At 45.1% G+C, this 23,056-nt stretch overlaps 1 protein-coding gene across 4 annotated transcripts in view; it reads left to right on the top strand.

The window, feature by feature from the left end:
• The window catches only part of chchd6b (coiled-coil-helix-coiled-coil-helix domain containing 6b), a 53,296-nt gene that overhangs the window by 5,916 nt on the left and 24,324 nt on the right, over positions 1 to 23,056 (top strand). For 2 of the 4 annotated variants that reach the window (XM_071384436.1, XM_071384409.1), the window contains exons 5-7: positions 10,570 to 10,590; positions 12,798 to 12,881; positions 20,323 to 20,393. In XM_071384436.1, the coding sequence (XP_071240537.1) occupies positions 10,570 to 10,590; positions 12,798 to 12,881; positions 20,323 to 20,393 (176 nt within the window). The remainder of the gene's footprint in view (positions 1 to 10,569; positions 10,591 to 12,797; positions 12,882 to 20,322; positions 20,394 to 23,056) is intronic. The other 2 variants (XM_071384418.1, XM_071384426.1) reach the window with 1 other exon arrangement.

Genomic DNA, 23,056 nt, shown 5'->3' with positions numbered 1-23,056 from the left:
TTTGACGGGTGTGAACCCGCTGTCAGACCGATCACAACTGCGATATTTCTGTGTGTGTGTGAGTCTGTCTGTGCATGCCTAGTTTGACACACCAGGTGTTGTTTTAGCCACTGCCGTGTGCAGAGTTTGATCAGAAGTGAGAGGAGATCATGCCCTGGAGATAGTAGTGTTGACACAACTGCTATTCCTCCTCTGTTTTGCTGTCCCTCTCTTTCTCTCCTCTCTCTCGTTGTCTCTCTATTCTCACATGCCTGCTTCCTCTCAGATACAGACCCAACACACACATAGGACTAAATGGGTAATGGGGAGTGATTTTGACAGCGTGCCTCTTGCTCCGTGGAGTATTTCTGAACAGTGTTACGTCCGATCCTTCTCTCACCTTTTCCTCACCTATCGCAACTGCACTGTGTTTACAACTTGTTGGTTTGGATTGTGTGTGGAGGTGGAGTGTGTGTGTGTGCGAGGGTGAAAGAGAGAGTGTGTGTGAGAGAAGGAGTGTGTGTGAGTGGCTGAGAGGGCGAGAGTGTGTGAGAAAGAGAGAGAGATCTATATTCCATATCTGTGTTTACTATATGCCTCTGCTCATTGCTCTCTTGCTGCAAGTTGCTCTCCGTCCAGGGGCGCAGCTTGACCCTGTGCACACCTCAACTGTATGTGGGATGTGTGCTTTCTGCTGGGAGGTTGAGAACAGAGCAGAAGACATATTTCCGTTGTTCGCTCTAACATATGGACAATAAAGTTGTATTTTGTCTTTTGTATCTCAAAGTTTCGGTCTCATCTGAACGCCTTAGTGTATGATTCTCCACTAGCAACATCCTCCTATATTCAAATGCAGGTCTCCTCTCATTGTAACTATACTAACTTCTGGAGTGCACTTCTTCTGAGAGGGAGAGAAAGGAAGAGACTGAGGGGAAGAGGAGGCATAGCAGGGTCTCCTCTCATTTGAACTGTACTAACCTCAGGAGTGCACTTTTAGAATAGATGACAAAGCACATTAGCATAAAACTTGTTTCCTCCACCGCTCTTTTCTTTCATTAGCACCTGCTTTCGTTCCTATCACCCCTCTATGCAAATATACTCTTCTTCTTTTGCAGACACTACACACACACACACACACACACACACACACACACACTTCCCAGAATGGGGGAATACATTCCGAGCTCACACATACAGGAATAACCATCTGCTTCAAAGACATGTTGATTGAATTTGGAGTCATGAAGTGTTTGAAAAGCTAGTTGGTGCTGACAGGTTTTCTATAACTGTGTTATAGGTGTCTGTGTGTTTGTCTCTGTTTATCTGTCTGTGTGTGTGTGTGTGTGTGTGTGTTTGGAGGTGCAAGTCACATCATTCCTGTACACAACCATCCAGAATCCATATGAAAGTATTCACTACCGTTGAAAAGTTTTGGGTCACTTGTCCTTGTTTTTGAAAGAAAAGCAACTTTATTGCCCATTTAAAATAACATCAAATTGATCAGAAATACAGTGTAGACGTAAATGACTTTTGTAGCTGGAAACAGCAGATTTTTTTTTTAAATGGAATATTTACATAGGCGTACAGAGGCCCATTATCAGCAACCATCATTCCTGTGTTCCAATGGCATGTTGTGTTAGCTAATCCAAGTTGATCATTTTAAAAGGCTAATTGATCATTACAAAGCCCTTTTGCAATTATGTTAGCACAGCTGGAAACTGTTGTTCTGATTTAAAGAAGCAATAAAACTGGCCTTTAGACTAGTTAAGTATCTGGAGCATCAGCATTTGTGGGTTCGATTACAGGCTCAAAGGGGCCAGAAAAAAAGAACTTTCTTCTGAAACTCGTCAGTCTATTCTTGTTCTGAGAAATGAAGGCTATTCCATGCGAGAAATTGCCAAGAAACTGAAGATCTCGTACAACGCTGCGTACTACTCCCTTCACAGGACAGCGCAAACTGGCTCTAACCTGAATAGAAAGAGGAGTGGGAGGCCTCGGTGCACAAGTGAGCAAGAGGACAAGTACATTAGAGTGTCTAGTTTGAGAAACAGACGCCTCACAAGTCCTCAACTGGCAGCTTTATTAAATAGTACCGGCAAAGCACCAGTCTCAACGTCAACAGTGAAGAGGTGACTCCGGGATGCTGGCCTTCTAGGCAGAGTTGCAATGAAAAAGCCATTTCTCAGACTGGCCAATTAAAAGAAAAGATTAAAATGGGCAAAAGAACACAGACACTGGACAGAGATATGACTTTTTCTTTGCAACTCTTCCTAGAAGGCCAGCATCTGTGTGAGAGCGAAGTCTTGCATCTCGCTAATCTCAATATCTGCGGTGCTGCTCGTGGCAACGTCTACCTTTTTTTAAGCAGTCTTCCTATGTTTCGACTCATAAAAAGCAGAAACGTTCCTATCTTCACCACTAGATGGCAGTAGTAGAGCTTATTTCCCATATCTAGGATATGAACCAGAATTGATCCGTGCCCAGCACAGCAACGTGTGCTGTATGCTAACCAGACTTCATTTTTTTATTCACCCCCACCTCTCTCCTGTGAGTGTGTGCGCGCGCGCACGAAAAGGACTGGGAAAAATGAGCCACTGCAGTGCTTCCGACACTGTCCAAAAGAACGATGATGAAAGGCCCAACATTCATTAAAGTCAAGGCTGGGAAAAACACACACGGACACACATCCTAGCTGGCATCTATCAGCAGCTCACGCTCTGCATGTTAACACAGACACCCTGCTGCTGCAGTCTGGGGAACGGACCGGTTATGACTACGTTCTCACTCCAGTCTACACCTTCCCATCCCCATTACAGCCACTATTTTCTACATTGTACGATAATAGTGAAACATAAAAACTATGAAATAACACGTATGGAATTATGTAGTAACCAAAAAAAGTGTAAAACAAATCAAAATATATTTGAGATTCTTCAAAGTAGCCACCCTTTGCCTTGATGACAGCTTTGCAAAATATATTTTCATTTGTTAAACTTTTTTTTAACTACATGATTCCATATGTGTTATTTCATAGTTTTGATGTCTTCTCGATTATTCTACCACGTAGAAAATAAACTCAGCAAAAAAACGTCCCTTTTTCAGGACCCTGTCTTTCAAAAATAATTCATAAAAATCTAAATTTCACAGATCTTCCTTGTAAAGGGTTTAAACACTGTTTCCCATGCTTGTTCAATGAACCATAAACAATTAATGAACATGCACCTGTGGAACAGTCGTTAACATACTAACAACTTACAGACGGTAGGCAATTAAGGTCACAGTTATGAAAACTTAGGACACTAAAGAGGCCTTTCTACTGACTCTGAAAAACACCAAAAGAAAGATGCCGAGGGTCCCTGCTCATCTGCGTGACCGTGCCTTAGGCATGCTGCAAGGAGGCATGAGGACTGCAGATGTGGCCAGGGCAATAAATTGCAATGTCCGAAATGTGAGACGCCTAAGACAGCGATACAGGGAGACGGGATGGACAGCTGATCGTCCTCACAGTGGCAGACCACGTGTAACAACACCTGCACAGGATCGGTACATCCGAACATCACACCTGCGGGACAGGTACAGGATGGCAACAACAACTGCCCGAGTTACACCAGGAACCCACAATCCCTCCATCAGTGCTCAGACTGTCCGCAATAGGCTGAGAGAGGCTGGACTGAGGGCTTGTAGGCCTGTTGTAAGGTAGGTCCTCACCATACATCACCGGCAACAATGGGCACAAACCCACCGTCGCTGGACCAGACAGGACTGGCAAAAAGTGCTCTTCGCTGACGAGTCGCGGTTTTGTCTCACCAGGGGTGATGGTCGGATTCGCGTTTATCGTCGAAGGAATGAGCGTTACACCGAGGCCTGTACTCTGGAGCGGGATCAATTTGGAGGTGGAGGGTCCGTCATGGTCTGGGGCGGTGTTTCACAGCATCATCGGACTGAGCTTGTCGTCATTGCAGACAATCTCAACGCTGTGCGTTACAGGGAAGACATCCTCCTTCCTCATGTGGTACCCTTCCTGCAGTCTCATCTTGACATGACCCTCCAGCATGACAATGCCACCAGCAATACTGATCGTTTTGTGCGTGATTTCCTGCAAGACAGGAATGTCAGTGTTCTGCCATGGCCAGCGAAGAGCCCGGATCTCAATCCCATTGAGCACGTCTGGTACCTGTTGGATTGGAGGGTGAGGGCTAGGGCCATTCCCCCCAGAAATGTCCGGGAACTTGCAGGTGCCTTGGTGGAAGAGTGGGGTAACATCTCACAGCAAGAACTGGCAAATCTGGTGCAGTCCATGAGGAGGAGATGCACCACAGTACTTAATGCAACTGATGGCCACACCAAATACTGACTTTTACGTTTGATTTTGATCCCCCCCCCTTTGTTCAGGGACACATTATTCCAGTTCTGTTAGTCACATGTCTGTGGAACTTGTTCAGTTCTTGTCTCAGTTGTTGAATCTTGTTATGTTCATACAAATATTTACACAGGTTAAGTTTGCCGAAAGTTTAGTAAAAAAGTTTTTTTTATTAATAAAAAAAAAAGTTAAATGAGTAGGTGTCCAATCTTTTGACTGGTACTGTATATGTATTTTAGTATATATATTTTTTTAATTCAGGGATTTCTGCAGCACCCTCAGCACCCCTACTTCCCGCGGCTGTGGTCGTCGGCCGTTAGCTATGTTTTTGGACTACCGCTAGCAAGCAACTCCTCCGTGCTTGAGCGGGATAGAAAGGCAGCTCGTCAGTGGGAATGGGAGAGACTGAGAGAGAAACATTAAAAAAAAGAGAGAGTGAAAGAGAGAGGGGAGGAGAGAGAGCTTGGTTGTGTTGACCTATTACCTGTGAAATCCTTTACAGGTCTGGGGCTAGGGTTTGATTTGGAATTGGGTGATTAACCTATTGGGTGCAGTCCCATGATTTTGAGTTCGTGACCCACACACTCACACACACACCGCCAAACCTCCCTGTAAGCTCTCCTCTCCAAGGGGAACCTACACTGCGAGGAGAAGAGAAGAGAAAAGCAACGTTAGGCTCCAGATCCACCCGGCCCTTATCAGTCTATGTAATCACCAGACTTGACATCTTTTGTGCATGTTAAAGCCGTTAAGCTCCATTCTCTCAGCTCTCCCCCTACTCCCCCCTCCACACATTCCCATCCCCCCCCCCCCCCCCCCCCCACCTTCCCTACCGATGCCAGCCTCTGGCAATTGCTGACGAGTCGACCACACGGGCTGAGGAGATTTTTTTTTTATCCCCGCCGTGGCTCGCAAGAGGGACGTCTGGCTGCAATCCTGGCGGCGCAAAGGGCAAGTGAGTAGGTGTGGATCGGAATAATGTGAGCTCAGATCAAAATGATTGCCAGATGTAAAGAGGCAGTGGGAAGAGGAGCGTTTTGAATGGTCTCGTTTGATTGACAACCACTGTGTGTTCCAGTGGATTTAGGTTCTGAGATAATGGTCATAGTGTTCAAATGGGGACAGAGAGAGTGTGTGATGTCGACAATGTTTTTGAATTGTCAAAATCAAAATGGGGTTCAGTGCATTTGCTCCTGTTCATGACAGTGCCTGCTTTTGTTCCAGCCCTGTTGTAATGCACTTGATTCTACTCATCAGGAACTTGATTGCTGATTCAGAGTAGGAATGGAGCAAAATCCTGCACACCAGGAGAAGGGTTGACCAACCCTTAATACAGTAGTATTAGGTCCTAATTGGGTCATAACTGGATTCTAATATACACAACATAAAGTATGTGGACAACTGCTCGACTCATTCCAAAATCATGGGCATTAATACGGAGTTGGTCCCCCCCCTTGCTGCTATAACAGCCTCCACTCTTCTGGGAAGGCTTTCCACTAGATGTTGCAACATTGCTGCGGGGACTTGTTTCCATTCAGCCATGAGCATTAGTGAGGTCGGACACTGATGTGAGGCGATTATGTCTGGCTTGCTGTCTGCGTTTCAATCCCAAAGGTGTTTGATGGGGTTGAGGTCACGGCTCTGTGCAGGCCAGTCAAGTTCTTCCACACCGATCTCGAAAAACCATTTCTGTATGGACCTCGCTTTGTGCACAGGGGCATTGTCATGCTGAAACAGGAAAGGGCCTTTCCCAAACCTTTGACACAAAGTTGGAAGCACAGAATCGTCTAGAATGTCATTGTATGCTGTAGTGTTAAGATCTCTCTTCACTGGAACTAAGGGGCCTAGCTCGAACCAATGAAAACAGCCCCAGACCATTATTCCTTCTCCATCAAACTTTACAGTTGGCAATATGCATTCGGGCAGGTAGCGTTCTCCTGGCAATCAGCCAACCCCAGATTTGTGCCAGATGGTGAAGCGTGATTCATCACTCCAGAGAAAGCATTTCCACTGCTCCAGAGTCCAATGGCGGCGAGCTTTACACCACTCCAGCCGACGATTGGCACTGCACATGGTGATCTTAGGCTTGTGTGCGGCTGCTCGGCCATGGAAACCCATTTTCATGAAGCTCCCGACGAACAGTTATTGTGCTGATGTTGCTTCCAGGGGCAGTTTGGAACTCTGTAGTGAGGTTGCCACTGAGGACAGTAGATTTTTACATGCCACGGGCTTCAGCACTCGGCGGTCCCGTTATGTGAGCTTGTGTGGGCTACCACTTTGCGGCTGAGCCGTTGTTGCTCCTAGACCTTTCCACTTCGCGGCTGAGCCGTTGTTGCTCCTAGACATTTCCACTTCACAATAACAGCACTTCCAGTTGACCGGGGCAACTCTAGCAGGGCATAAATTTGATGAACTGACTTGTTGGAAAGGTGGCATCCTATGACGGTGCCACGTTGTAAGTCACCTGAGCTCTTCAGTAAGGTCATTCTACTGCCAATGTTTGTCTATGGAGATTGCATGGCGGTGTGCTGGAGTTTATGCACCTGTCTCTCTCTCCCTCCCTCCCACTCTCTCTCCATATTATTCCACCAGTCTGTACTTAGAATAAGCAGGCTGATAAAGTGCTAATTCATTTAGCATCCCTGAGCTATGTGAAGAGTACACACATTTAATGAGCATACAGATAGACTAACTAATTTACGCCTGTAATTCCACTCTGTGTGTGTGTGTGCGTGCGTGGAAGCACAGATCAGGACAGTGCCTGGTCCATTCAGAGAAGCTGTATGAGTGTGTTTGAGACTGAAAAGGAGAAGACTGAGAAAAGGGTTTACTGCATGTGTTTCTGTAAGTAAGATTTATTTTTGGCTTACTGTATCTGTGTGTACCTGGAGCTCGTACCTGTTATTTTCAGATGGGGGTAACCACTCAGAAACAATTTAAACCCAGAAACCTATTTTCTACACATTTTACTTTCAGCCCTTAAGACATTCTCATAACCTGAATTTGACCTATTCTTCAACCTTTACATTCTATTAACTTCTGAAAATGACAGGGCAAAACATGCACACAAACTGGCACAACCAGTTTACCCGGTATTACTGGAATTGTTTTGTATCTCTTTCCTTACCCTTGCTCTCTTTTCTCCTTTTATCTCTACCGCTGTCACTTTCTCTGTTCATCTCGTCCCCTCTCTCACTTTCTCTCTCTGTATCTGTATATATCTCCTCTCTCTCACTTTCTCTGTATTTATCTCCTCTCTCTCACTTTCTCTCTCTGTATATATCTCCTCTCTCTCACTTTCTCTCTCTGTATATATCTCCTCTCTCTCACTTTCTCTCTCTGTATATATCTCCTCTCTCTCACTTTCTCTCTCTGTATATATCTCCTCTCTCTCACTTTCTCTCTCTGTATATATCTCCTCTCTCTCACTTTCTCTCTCTGTATATATCTCCTCTCTCTCACTTTCTCTCTCTGTATATATCTCCTCTCTCTCACTTTCTCTCTCTGTATATATCTCCTCTCTCTCACTTTCTCTCTCTGTATATATCTCCTCTCTCTCACTTTCTCTCTCTGTATATATCTCCTCTCTCTCACTTTCTCTCTCTGTATATATCTCCTCTCTCTCACTTTCTCTCTCTGTATATATCTCCTCTCTCTCACTTTCTCTCTCTGTATTTATCTCCTCTCTCTCACTTTCTCTCTCTGTATATATCTCCTCTCTCTCACTTTCTCTCTCTGTATATATCTCTCCTCTCTCACTTTCTTTCTCTGTATCTGTATATCTCTCCTTCTCTCTCTCCAGTTTGGACACCAACACAGACTACCAAACGACGCCAAAACCCTCCTCCCCAAACACACAGATTTTATTCAAATGTTCTATTTGCATAATTCCTCATTTGCATAATTGATTTCCTAGGAAGCGCTTCTCTCCATGCGAGTCGGTGTGTGTGTGCTTGTGAGACCCAAAGGTCTCGTCCGCTCAGTCACACACACACACACACACACACACACACACACACACACACTCCCATTCTCTCAGTTCAGTTACATTTGGGATATTGAATTCGAGCTAACTAGCATATCTGTTTGCTATGGTACTGCCTCTTAGGTCACCAGATGCACCAGGTTGGCAACGGCTTGTGCCACGCTTCGATTACAGTTGAAACTCTCTGGTTTTGGCAGGGGGTGGGGGTTGTGTTATCTACCAGGGGTGGCAGCAGGCTGTGAACAGCCACTCTAGCCCAATGGAAAAACACCCAACCTAGCCTATCTGATGGACACAGGGGTGTGGCTGTGTTGTGCCCAGACGGTTAGCCTGAGTCGAAATATAATGAGGTCTGTGTGTGCTTGGTCAAAAATGATTTGAGGAAACAATGCACCCACACACACACACACACACACACACACACTCATTTGTGTATGTAACTCAACAATGATTATGCTTGGGAGCATTTGTCTTCGAGCATATGTTGAGAAGAAGTGGTAGAACTTGCACGGGTAAGATGTAAGGTTTGAGTTGACTGCTTGTCCCGAGGGTAACCAATGGACAAAATAATTGATTTGCTGAATGGCCATCAGACAATTTACAGACCGTTTGCGGAGCTTGATGGAGTGTAAATTTAAACCCTTAAGTTGGTCTATGTGCGTGTGTCTCAGCCAACCCCTTATTCTTCCAAGCCACTAACACTCTGGCCGCATCCCAAATGGCGCACACTTCCCCGTATAGCGCACTACTTTTGACCAGAGCTCGGTGCACTATATGGGGAATATGGCGCCAGTTGGGACAAAGACTCTATGAGTGTTCTAAAGAGAGGGGAGGTTCAAACAGAAACAGATGGTGTGGGCTGTAACCGCTTCACACCGCACGCCTCTGTGAGCTCACCTCATTTAGCTCAATGGGACTTTTTATGGGCCGTGGCCATATTATATTAGCCTACCCTGCCATTCTACTTCATTTGCTTCTATGACCCTGGGTCCAGTATAAGGCCTTCCTGCTATTCTACTTCATTTACTTCTATGACCCTGGGTCCAGTGGTGGAGTGCTATTCAGTGTTTTTCCAATTGCTTCTTCTATAGGACTCCCAGGACTGTGCTTTTATTGTTCCAGTCCGGCACTAGTCTGACCTGACTCAACGAACGAAGAGCTCGGACATTAGTTGACAAGTCGGATCAGCGTTTGTTAGCGCCGGGCTGAGAGAGAATGTTCCGCGCCACTATTGGGTGCAGTCACGGAGCAGGAGCAGTCTTGAGTAGTCTTAAATGTGGGCGACAGTGTTCGACTTGTATTTAAAGTGGTCCGAAAATGCCGTATAGAAGCATGTGTATGGTGTAACCAGCATGTTACGTTTTAGAGCAAGGGTCTCCATGCCAACAGTGTTTCTGGAGAGCTACTAGAAGTGAAGGCGTTTGTTCCAGCCCAGCCGCTTAACACCTGATTACAACTCATCAAGTTACAGACTGAAGGTCAGATACAAAATAGCCCTAGCTAGATGTTCCGATGCATGTTCTTAAAGAGCTGGTGGGGACTGTTGTACCCCAACAGATATTGTAACAAAGCCAGACTACTGTATCTCCTGACCTACAGCCCCTTCCTCTACTACATCACGAATGTAAACACTTTAACGTCCGACCCTCCCCTGACCTTTCCAGTACCTCTTCTGTGCGAACCTCACCTCCTCTTTAATCTCAGCTCATCAATCCGTGTGTCTCGCTCAGCGCTCATTCTGTACATTTGAGACTTAATAATTAGCCTCACGTGGGCTCTGTCCGGTGAAGAATGGTCTTTGTGAGATTACACGATGTTCTTTCTATTTATTAACGCCCCCCCCCCCCCCCCCCCTCTTATCCCTCTGTCCTCCTCTCATCTCTGTACTGTCTCCTTAATCCTGAGCTATGGCGCGGCGCTCGTGTTTTAACCCTGTTTGGTTTCATGGCAGGCGAACGCCAGCTAGTCGAGTGCAGCTCCCAGCGTTGTCTGCTATAGCAGCCTGACTCGATTAATCACTGCACTAACCTTGTGTGTTCTGCTTTTCTCCCCCCCTTCCTTTCTGTTTGTCTTTCTTTCTCCGATCTCGCTACCTGCTCTCTTCCACTGTGTCCGCCGTCTCACCCTACTCCTCTCTTCCTGCTTTCGCTCTCTCGCAACTCCCCTTCGCTCGCCTCCCCCCCCCCCCCTCGCTCTCTTTCTCTCATCCCCCTGCCCTCCCTCTCTCTTCCGCTCTCTCTCCCAGACAGCAGAAGTGGATGCTTGGGTAAGCAGGAGCGGCTGCTCGCTGTTAATCTTACTTTCCTCTTTCCCTCCATTCAAATGTCATGTTTTCATTGTGCATTAAAGCAAGGCTCTGAGCATGCCGCCTCCTCCACCCCATCCCACCCGCCGCCGCCTCGTCACCAACAACACTTTGGGAGGTATTCAGCTAGAAAATTGCACATCATCTGCTGCTGCTGGGCTGAGGTGATTCTCCCCACAACCACCACCGCCAGCCTCACTCACAACAGACAGCAGCTGGAGTAGAAGAGAGAGAAAGAGAGGAGGGGCGGAGGTTGTGTGTTGGTGGGGAGAGGGGTGATTACATTGGATGTAATGTAGGCGTGTATGTAGGGGGTGGGATGTGTGCGTGCGTGTTTGTGTGCGTGTTTGTGTGCGCTGTTCTGCACTTGTAAAGATAAGGTGCCATAAAACCAGAATACTTCATCGATCTCCAAAAGGTAAATGTCATCGCACCATATTGCACATACAGCAACCAACATCAGTCAACATTTATGTCATTACATGAAAATGTGCAGACTGCACACACACTAAAGCACAACAAACACACACCCGTTGGACAGTTGAACGAGCATCTTCCTCTTGTGTTTCTTGCCCACCACCGGGAGTGCCTCAATCTGAACGCTATGGTCTTGTGTTTACTCTGGAAATCCAGTCCAATCCACCCTCCACTTCTATTGTCATTTGAATGAGAATAATTCCCTTCTTCTCAGCGTGATTTGGCAGAAGAAGGGCATGCCGTGCTATGATGGTGTTTTGTCTTCTTACTCCTATTCTGGAATATGGATCCCGGACTAAGTCCTGTTCCTATTGTATGTATGCCCAGCCTTTGTGTATTTAGGCAAGCCATGATTTAGAGACTGACAGCTTGTAAAGGACACTTTCTATGTTCGTAATGGGATACTCAATACTGCCTTTCATCACCTTATAATGCACCTTATAATGCATTATAAGACTTTCTATAAGGATTCATAACACTCATGGCTACTTATAAGAGACTAGACAGATGCATTAAACCGATGGCTCGTAGAAAGTTATAATGGCGTCTTCATATAGCCGCCATTCTGCCTATGCTGTGCTTATAATGCCTTATAATGCTTCGTAAAGGCCTTGACTCATGTTCATTGACCATTTTCTTCTCTCTCCGCAGCTCTGCTACATCTTTCCATCGCCTCACGGGCTTGCCTGTTTGTCCGACCTAAACGGCACCACTTCACTTAAAGCTCTCTTGACGCCAAGTCTAGTTCAGCAATGCAATTCAACGGCTGAACTCACCAAACGGCAATTGTGATAGCAGTGTCAACTGACATGGCTACTATTTGGAATAACAATAAGAAGGCAAGCGGTTGGATAGTGGGCTGCTTCTTAGCCTACATCCGACGCTGTGCATCAGGAAAGGATATTGTGGAGATGTAACGCTGGCAGCTTTGACTTCCTGTCACTGACCTTATGTCAGCTACAGATTGTATGGAGTGGGGGGGTTTAAGTGAAGTGCTACGAGCTTTGACATTTCTTCTTGTTATTTTGCATGCTGCCAAGCCTTTTCCAGGCTGTGGTCTCCGCCTCAGTTTCAGCTACAGCTTTGCCAGTGTGGGCTCTAAAGCTTGAGGGCCTACATCTCATAACCCGCTGCCGCTATCCGCCGCCGCCGCCTTGATGTTGCGATGTATCAGGAAGCAGGGTCTACGCAGACAGGCGCTCACGCAGCAGTCGCAGTCACACACACACAGCCACTCCAGTGTGGTCTCGTAAGTTACAGAGGAGATCAGACCTACTCTCAAAAGTGCAGTAGTATAGGCTAACACTTTATTTGGATAGTTCCCCGTAGATGGTTTATATTGTGTTTAAACACACTGTCAACAAACTATTAAACTAACTATTCGCTAACCTTATCCTAGACCTAAACCCATTCCTAGCCCTACCCCCAACCACCTGTAGAAAAGTAATACAACCTCACACATCTCCCCGTTGCGATACATTAAATGAGTGCCATTGATAGCAGTGATGCTTGAGATGATGTCTTAAGCACTTTTCAGTGACCGCTCCAAGTTCTGTTCGAAATCAAAAAACCCAAGGTCTTTGCAAATTCTGTTGAATCTGCCAGAGACTCATCAGCTGTTTTAGAGGAGCCACCTTCTACTGAAGTCCGTCCACCGTGTTTAATCCTCCCGTCTCTCTGTCCTCCTTCAGGCCAAGCAGCTGGAAAAGAAAGAGGCCGAGCTGCAACACCTGGCGGCCTTCTACAAGGAACAGCTACAGATCTTAGAGAAGAAGGTAAGGACGACACTGCAAAGTATATCGGAGCGGAGGGACGTTTATTTATTTTTTTACAAATGTGTGTTAATGAAAACAAATGCAATCAAACTCTTTTTAGAATCGCAACACATTTACAGTAGAAACGACACAACAAAAGAGAACAATACAAAAAAATAGCACAAAGAATGTCTAACATGACAAAATTGCTGGTTTTTAAAGGTCCATCTAACGTATTGCAAACATATTGATTTTTGACCACTTAATGAACCAGGCCAATCGTATAGGACAGGGATGAGCAACTCCTGTCCTTTGGGGCCTGAGTATCTGCTGGTTTTGTTTCATGCCTGGCATTTCTTTGGCACACTGATGTCCAATAATTGCTCACGGAGTGCACAGCAGTTAGTTGTAAATGAATTGAATGTTTTTCTATGTGTTCAGAAATACGGCTTGTATTGGTAGAGTAGCACTTGAAAACGTTCTCAACAAGCGTGGTCTCTGAAAGAGGACTTAGTGGCTAATCAAAATGACCTGACTTTGGTTTCTCTGCAGGACCTTGTAAAACAGTTGTCAAAAAACACAATATAAAAGTGTTTTTGAGCTTTTAAGAAATAAGGACCTCCGTTCCAGCTCTTCCACAGGCACTAATGTACCTGTGATATTTTCCCCCAACGTAAAAGCTACTTTTGAAGTGTCTTGTTAAATGTTGCCTGCACTTACATGGCTTAGAGTGATACGAGGTGGTAGTTTAATATCAAAACCGCACTGGTGAAACTGTACAAAATCCCTGCACGGAACATACACGCACTATGTTAATATTGAATAGCCCTTCACTCTTCAGAACCAATAACTGACCTAACCTGATAAAACATTTGCCCGAGGCTGAACTACTTGCTAAACAAACACACACACACACCCTTAAAAAAAAATCTATATATGAAAGAACACGTGGTTTTTGGACACTGCTATGGTTTATGTATTGCTTTCAATATCATTAGTTTTGTTTCCAATAATACGAATTTTGTTCTCGACTTCAGAAGTTTTGCTTGATATTATTGGCACAAAAGGAGCTCACTCACTAGAGGATTGCACCATATAATAACAATATTAGTCCATGAAATGTGTTTAAAGCAGCAATCCTTAATTGAAACATTAACAAAGTGACTCCCTGCCACGGTTTCAGTAAAAAGCTGAGGGATGGGGCTGACCATCCATGATATCAAAATTATAGTTTTAACCATGTTTTTAGGCTACACAGTGTTTGTTTACGTTTACCTTGTTTACAAACATTGGATTAAATGTTTAATTCAAACTTTTTGGTGGAATTGCAAGTTCACATGTCAAACAATCATGTAAAAATCGAATTTGCACTTTTATATGTGAAACATTTTCATCTGAAAATATCACTTTCACATGGAATATTTTGTTTATATTTTTTATATACAGTATATATATACAGTACCAGTCAAAAGTTTAGACACACCTACTCATTCAAGTGTTTTTCTTTATTTTTACTATTTTCTACATTGTAGAATAATAGTGAAGACATCAAAACTATGAAATAACACATATGGAATCATGTAGTAACCAAAAAAGTATTAAACAAATCAAAATATATTTTAAATTTTAGATTCTTAAAAGTAGCCACAGCTTTGCTCAGTCTTGGCACTGTAGAAAATAGCTACTCATTCACGGGTTTTTCTTTATTTTTACTGTGTCCAAAGTTTTAACTGGTACTGTATATTTTTTTCTTTTAAACAACAACAGTACAAATGGCCGCTCCCATCTGGATTGCATATGAGTTTTCACATAGGAAACTGCAAATGAAGAGTTTTACATGTAGAGTTGTTTTACAACAGATTTTTAGGATGCACACGCATGTGTATATCATGTGCTTTTGCCTGTACTGTTTTGTTATTTGAAGTTGTTTGGATCTCCATCTTTCCCTGGTCTCATGAACACCGTCTCCTTGGTCTCATGAACACCGTCTCCTTGGTCTCATGAACACCGTCTCCTTGGTCTCATGAACACCGTCTCCTTGGTCTCATGAACACCGTCTCCTTGGTCTCATGAACACCGTCTCCTTGGTCTCATGAACACCGTCTCCTTGGTCTCATGAACACCGTCTCCTTGGTCTCATGAACACCGTCTCCTTGGTCTCATGAACACCGTCTCATGAACACCGTCTCATGAACACCGTCTCATGAACACCGTCTCATGAACACCGTCTCATGAACACCGTCTCATGAACACCGTCTCATGAACACCGTCTCATGAACACCGTCTCCTTGGTCTCATGAACACCGTCTCCTTGGTCTCATGAACACCGTCTCCTTGGTCTCATGAACACCGTCTCCTTGGTCTCATGAACACCGTCTCCTTGGTCTCATGAACACCGTCTCCTTGGTCTCATGAACACCGTCTCTTTGGTCTCATGAACACCGTCTCTTTGGTCTCATGAACACCGTCTCCTTGGTCTCATGAACACCGTCTCCCTGGTCTCATGAACACCGTCTCCCTGGTCTCATGAACACCGTCTCCCTGGTCTCATGAACACCGTCTCCCTGGTCTCATGAACACCGTCTCCCTGGTCTCATGAACACCATTATGACATCACCTGCATGGATCTAGTGCATAACAAGGAAATCAGCATGGTTTTCTACGTAAACCGTCAATAGCATTCTTCAACATTCTAAAGACCGAGCCAAGATTCTCCTCATAAACAATCCCACCTGCTGTAAAGATGCATTGTTTTGAGACACCTTGGCTATCTTTCTATCGCCAAATGTCACGTCACTATGACTTTGGCTACTCCGACTCTGTCTGATAAGAAAAAGTCCGACTCGGGTGGCTACGGCTATGTGTCTGACTTTGACTGAGGTCAGATGGCCAGTCACAAGAGTCCAGAGAGGTGGGCCAATGTGACTTTGAAAAGGAGTCAAATTCGACTGCTATCAGTCTGACTACGAGTGTGACTGTGTGTGACTGTCACTTTGAGCCCAAAGACCAGTCCGAAGACTCCAGAGAGGTGAGCCTCATCATAGAACCCACACCCTCCCAGCCATCCTCTGTGGATCCCTCTGGCCAAGAGGCCATCTCTTTATTATCCCTGACAACACTTGGATTAAGATGGAAGATGAAATGCATGTCTAAGGGCACACACACACACACCTTCATATCCTTGTAACCGCTTGGCGTACAAACACATTCATACGCGCGCACGTACACACACTGCAATATTAACCATCTTCCTAGCCGTTGTCATTCCGCCCCCAGCCATCTTCTTTGCCTTGGCTGAAGGACCATAAGCTGCGGGTCTTATCGTGGCCATCACTCGCCTCCTTTAGCGTCTGAGTAGAATGTAAATGACCTGCGCACCACACTGCACTAGCTGCCATACTTTTATTTGTATTTATTTATCGTTGGTGTAATTTCACCCCATTGTTCTCCCCAATTGCTACTTACGATCTCGTCCCATCGCTGCAACTCCCCAACGGGCTCGGGAGAGGCGAAAGTCGAGACATGCGTCCTCCGAAACGCGACCCGCCGAGCAGCGCTGTTCTCAACACACTGCTCACTTAACCCAGAAGCCAGCTGCACCAATGTGTCTGAGGAAACGCCGTTCGACTGACAACCGGAAGTCAGCTTGCTGGCGCCCGGCCCGCCACAAGGAGTCACTGTAATGAGACCAAGGAAAGCCCCCGGGCCTTCCCTAACACGGACGGAGCTGGGCCAATTGTGCGCCGCCCTACGGGGCTCCCGGTCACGGCCGGCTGTGACACAGCCTGGGATCGAACCCCAGGCTGTAGTGGTGCCTCAGCACTGTGACCGCAGTGCCTTCGACCGCTGTGCCACTCGGGAGGCTCATGACGCCATGCACTGACATGCCTGTGGACGAGGAGGAGAAAGGGAGAGCGAGAAGTATAGAGCGATTTGGATACTGTTCATTAAAAAGACTGTATTTTGCGCCAGTGTTCAACTCCCGCTGCTTCATTTTCTCCCCCTCTTTTATTTATTTCCTTTGTTGTCATTCTTTCTTCCCTCCCTCCATCATATGCCCCTCTTTCTTTATCTCCCTACTTGCATTATATTATATTGTACCTGCCTTGGTGGAAATTGCTTACCAGTAAGATGAGAGGAATATAGTTCCTGGTTCTGAATGCTTGCTGCTTTCATAAGCGAATCACTTGACTCAGAACGCAAGGCAGCGTTTTCTCACAGTCAGTAGCATTTCTAACACGAGTCTCTCAATCAGCTCAGTCAAAGACACTGCGTGGCGCATAGCTTGTTCCGGCAAGGCTTCTAGCACATCTCAAAGAGCTGTAGCTAACCAAACCTTTTGTCCACGTGGGAACGACAGGCAATGCGTTAACCTTAGAGGAACCCAACAGCCATTCTCTCCCTCATAGCTTTCCATTGATTTCCACATGCATCCCAACAACAACAATCAGACAGCACTTGCCACAGACACACGCACACTCACGCATACACCTGCACACTCACGCATACACCTGCACAGGCTTGATGTCTTGATCAAGTCAGTCTCTCTCCAGTGACAAGGCCGAGCCACACACACAGATTAGTGGAGAAATCCTACAGCTAATTGCTGTCTGATCTTCCTGAATCAATATTTGACTCTGGCTTAACTCGGGGCCTTCTGATCGTTTGATAAGAGGTGTGTGTGTGTGTGTGTGTGTGTTGAATTCCCGTTAGAGGGACACACTCACTCTCTCTTTTTCTCTCTCTCTCTCTGCACCTATGCTTACTAATCGGTCCTCAGTTTCCATGTATCTTTGAGAAGTTGTCGCTGTGTGAAAATATATCTGTAAACAAGTAATCTTTTAAAATGCAACTTTTTTTAATCCCCCTTCCTTTCCATTTGTCGAATTCCACCACTGAAAATAATCCCTCCGCCGCTCAAACTTAAAGCGTGAACCCCCCCCCCCCAATCCTGACATCAGCTCATCGCCGTGCACGCATGCGCAAACACACACACACGAACACACACACACAAACATGCCCATAAACATGCTTACAGTCACACAGGTACACACTGTACACATACTGTGCGATAATCCCTAAACAAGGCCCCCCTGGTTTTTCTCCATCCCTCGCTTTCTCCGTTGCTCATTCCCACCCTTAAGGGTAATCTTTCTCCTCTCCTTCCTTCCTCTTGTTGAAAATGACTGCCAAGAGCTTGGATCGTGCTTTAGACAGTGTTGTATCTTCGCCATCATCCGTACTCTACCAACTGAGCCACGTTACTGTTGTGTATAACCCCACACACACACTCCCATTCTCTCAGTTCCCATTACACCTCTCCTCGTCTCTCCTTCCTCCATCCCTCCGTCAGTAGGGACTGTGGTGTGAACATCATCTGACCAGAGAGAGGTGTCCGTTTCTAGAACACCTCCTCATACTTTCCTCCAATGTCTCCATCACTTTATCCTTTAACTCTCCATTCATCCAGCCCTGTGGATCGAAGCTGGTGGAGTTGTGTGTGTGTGTGTGTGTCTGGAGGCTGGTCTATGAGCCAGATGTGGGATTAGAAGTTGGCTGTCTGTAAACCCTTTCACCTTCCCATCTGTGCCAACACACACACACACACACACTGGTCGCCCTTCTCTCTCCACCTCATATAGCCTCTGTCTTCTGCACCTCTTGGGACAAAGCACCAGCCCCAGTGGGTCTCCTTTCATGTCGTTAAGTTCACAAGCCTGGCTACTTTCCCTTTAATGTCATCCACCGAGCATTCCCATTGAGCTCTTGGCACTAACTAGCTCTAAGTCGCCAGTGTCTGTATTGAGGCTAACGCTCCCTCGTTCATGCCCGTTGAATCTGAATGTTAGCAAGTCGCTAACTCTCCCCTTGTCTTTCTGCCCCCCCCCCCCCCCCGGAGAAGTGACATTTCAGCCCAGTCCAGATGCACCGTCAATGGGGAGATTTAGAGACGACAGTGGCAAAATCCTCCATGGTTAATCCTATACAGTGCAGCTCCTCAACCTGATCACTGGCAGTAATACTTGGGATGCTACCCATGGAACCCTCTTCCATAGTGCACTACGGACAAACCCAATGTGCCCTGGTCAAAAGTAGCGCACTACGTAGGGGATAGGGTGCCATTTGCGACAGTACCATCGCGTCATTCATCCACCCTGGGAGACGTGATATTCTTCACACTTAACCAAGGTAGCAAAGCAGGAGGACACTGGAGTGAAGTCAAATGGATTATAGACTGCGGATTTAGGGATGAACTCCTGCTGGACAGATGTGAGGTGCTCTATTTCAGCTGACAACCACCTGCCATTTGTCTTTGTCTCTACAATGGTATAGAAGGACTTTCTTAACTTGGGCAAATGTATTTTGAGAGAATCTCGTCTTGGAGATCTTGAGGTTCAACTCTGTCATATGGGAAGGAGAGCGAGATGGAGGGGGGGGGGGGGGGAGAGCGAGAGAGAGACATTTTTTAGATCCTAGCGACTGGTATTAGGAGGGATTACTTTCTAGACGACACGTTATCCTGACTATAAGGAATAGGGATCAGAGTAACCCATCCATTGGTAGTGGATAAGAAGAGGATAAGATGAGTCCCCCCCCCCCCATAAAAGCTCCATATAAATCCAATCCATTATTAAGAGTGTGTGGAATAATGTGAAAATGACTGTGGGAATAGGTGGCTGGGATTGTAGAGGAGGTTCATGTTTGATCCCATCTCTTTTCCCGCTTACTAACTTCAATTATCCTCTTCCCTATCTCTCTACCCATTGGGAATATCAGGGATAATTAAGGAAAATGGCGAGGGAGTCGGGGCCATGGTTATTGGGTTTAAATAGTGATTACTGCATGGAACAATGAAGTGGAAGTCTATGGGGTGCGTGTGGTGAGCGTGTGTCTTGTGTGAGAGAAGAGAGAAGAAAAAAAAGAATGAATGGAGGTTTGAGTGGTGCACTTATTTTATTGTACTGGCATGTGCAGTACGTTACACAACTACACTGAACGTTCACCTCGATGGTGAAAAGGTTCGGACTCGAGGAGTTATGACGAAACCCAGTTCGACTGTCAATCGAAGCAAGTTCTTCACGTCGCTCCGCGTTTTTTACAGGACCGCGGTAAACCTGACATTATGGTCACTGATTAGAGCAGAATAGAGTAGATGGCCTAGTACAAGTCTCTCTTTATGACATAATTGCTGTTTAAATGCCACCTCTGCACACATTAATTCAAACTTTACGGAGATTCCACCAGAACATCAATGATCAGATTTGTTAGTGACACTGTTCGGTCGAAAGTTTCCCCGTTTTTTTAATGAGTTTGACATTTAAGATGTGTTTAGCGGGCTTGTCAGCGCTCGCAAATCAATAGAACAGTCGTAACCCACGAAAGGTACTTGTACAGATGTTACCGGATAATTGGTGTAACTCAACTACTCTGTCATCTCTGTTTTTTGTGTGTGTTGTCCCAGAATCTCGACTACTACCAGCAGACATCTGAGCAGTACAACGAGGCAGCCGACAAGGCCGAGGCCCATATCAAGTAAGTAGCTCGATAAGGCCGAGGCCCATATCAAGTAAGTAGCTCGATAAGGCCGAGGCCCATATCAAGTAAGTAGCTTATTTTGAGAACTGACTGAATGGAGCGGTACTAGTGACGTTTAGAGAATGCTAAGTGGGCTAATTCCTGCTGTTCATAATGTATTACCATAGCAACGTATACGCATGTCATACGCATGTCATCCACCTCAGGTAGGTGAAATTTTGCCACCCATTCTTTTTTTTCTTCTTTTTTTAAAGGCTAATTCTGATCTACTTTGTTCAAGATCATTGGTGGACAATTCATTGGTAGACGGTCATTTTTAATTTCCGAATGTAAAGTGAAGAATGGCTGAAATATTTACTTAGAAAAGGGAGAGTGATGGGGATTTGAAGGAACAGTCGTGCTTTGGACAGTGCTTTTCAGAAACCGCCACCTGTTAAAAAAAACGGGACATTTTTATTCTGCCAGTGATTGCCACCACGCTGGCACTGTCTGTATCTAGATCCTACCAGTCTGCAGCATCAGTCATTATTTTCCTTGAAAAGAGAGAGGGAATCGGAATAACCAGAATGCTTTTCGTTTCTGGCTAGGAGTGCTGATTCCCACAAATCTGCCGAAAGCTACATAATTCCTTCGGCTTGCTTCTCTCCTCTGTGATTTCTTCAGGCTTTTTAAGTCTTAATCTTTCCTTTTATAAGTTCCATTTCCAAAACCTATGTCTCAGCCCCTCACCCATCTTGCCACCCACATTCACCTACTCCTCCCAAACTTAGTCCTCCCGCAAATGACATCTCTCCTCAGCGACACATTTCTATGTGAGGTAATAACCTAGGAAGATGGTAATCTTTTTCTCCATTTATATTTTCCTGCTGTGTTAAATATAACATTTTTCTAAATATATTTATTTCCAATATATTTATCTCCAATGAGCCATTTCAGTTCCTGGAATAGAATCCTCCCTAGAGGATTGGCCAGTAATTTAATATGTGTGCAATTAGTAAGTGTTGAATTATTTGCCATTTCAAAATGGGGCCTCGTTTGAGCCTACTCATTTCACTTGGCATGTCCCTGCCATGGTTTGTCAAATTGCTCGTAGTTGATTTAGTCTCTTTTTTTTTTTTTTGCTGTTTGTATTTCAAATGACATGTCACTACATTTGATGAGTTTTCAAACATTTCTTTGGTTGATTAAGTTAAAGTAAAATTGCGGTCGTAAGTCATTTGATAGTGTGCTGGTGTGATCCCAATACCAGCTCGTGATACAGTTTTCAAAATGGCACTGTGTGATAGAAACTAAGACTGTGGGAACATGGTTTAACATCAGCCATAGTTGACAGCATAGAGCAGGAGCCTCATCAGAGCCACATTGACAGCAACAACTCAACAATCAGCGGTTTGATACTTGACGTGCGGGCTGCCCGGCTGTGGGCCTGTGATGTGCTAAAACACAATCCACTGCAATTTTTTAAAAGAAGCTATTGATCCTCTGTGGCTCGATAATGCTCTCTGATGTAGTCGTTTTTAACGATTTCATTTATTTCTGTACAGACAGGAGTAATTATTTAATTTTGCAAATGTATTTCAATTTATCTACATCACTTCCAGTACCCCGTCCCGAGACTATTTTCTTCCATGCACTGTGCTCTCCCCAAGGCCAAATAATCAACACTACTTATTATTAATTCAATGGGTTGTGGTCAGTAACCCCATATGAGGTTAGATAATCTATCAGCAAGTAGCCTACAAACACAAGAGAATAATGGTTTCAGCTATATTGTTGTAGAAACTATGTAGCGCTTATGACCTTTTTAACCATTGTAGCACAGTTTCTTTTCAAATGACTTGAATAGCCTATGGGAGAGGTGTAAAACGTGTGTATTGGCATCAGTAGGCTAAGTGACTGAAATGCATCAGAGAAGTTTTGGAAAGTTCAGGGAAACATCATGTATGACTATATGGGCATAATTGTGTGTGTAGATAAGATTTGCATTGCTTTAAATTGCTAAACTGATGATGATGAGCACTCATCTCGACTTCGCTAACATTTCCCAGCCTAATTGTAACCAAACGTCCGGACAGAGTTCAGTGAAAACTAAAATGGGACATTGATTGATTTATTAAGACGAGTTCCTATGCTTGTATCAATGGCGCTGTCCCAGTCAACATGGTGCTGAAATTACCATATAGTTGACCACACGGCAATTGTTTTACATGTATTCTAACAGTTGGTAGACTTTTCACCTAACCACGGCTCTATGAACTAAGCGGCGCATTCAGTTGACATTTTTTTATAATTTCTTTTACACCATCGCAACGGTGCAAAAGATTCAGGGCTGACCCAAAGTAAAAATCCCAGAAAGCCCGGTCCTGGTAATGTCCCTTGCAAAGATACTGACACAAATTCGCTCCTCGTCTCCAGATGCCCATGTGGAACGAGTCTTAACCTGTAGTACATCATATTCACTTCCTTGGGGTGAAAAGTTGTGTAAGAGGATTCGTTAAACTCGCTAAAAGTCGTCCCATGACCTCGTAGCTGTAATGGGTCCTGAGCCAGTCCTAAATGGTTTTAGCACCGTTGACCCCTCCTCACACAAAAATACCTCCATCCACGAATGTTTCAGCTTATGAGGAAGAGGATGATCAAGAGTAGCAGAAATTGACACC

Source organism: Salvelinus alpinus, chromosome 2, assembly GCF_045679555.1.
Source record: "Salvelinus alpinus chromosome 2, SLU_Salpinus.1, whole genome shotgun sequence".
Classification (NCBI taxonomy): Eukaryota; Metazoa; Chordata; class Actinopteri; order Salmoniformes; family Salmonidae; genus Salvelinus; species Salvelinus alpinus.
The sequence above is the reverse complement of the archived record's forward strand: the minus strand, read 5'-3'. Positions and strand labels throughout refer to the sequence as shown.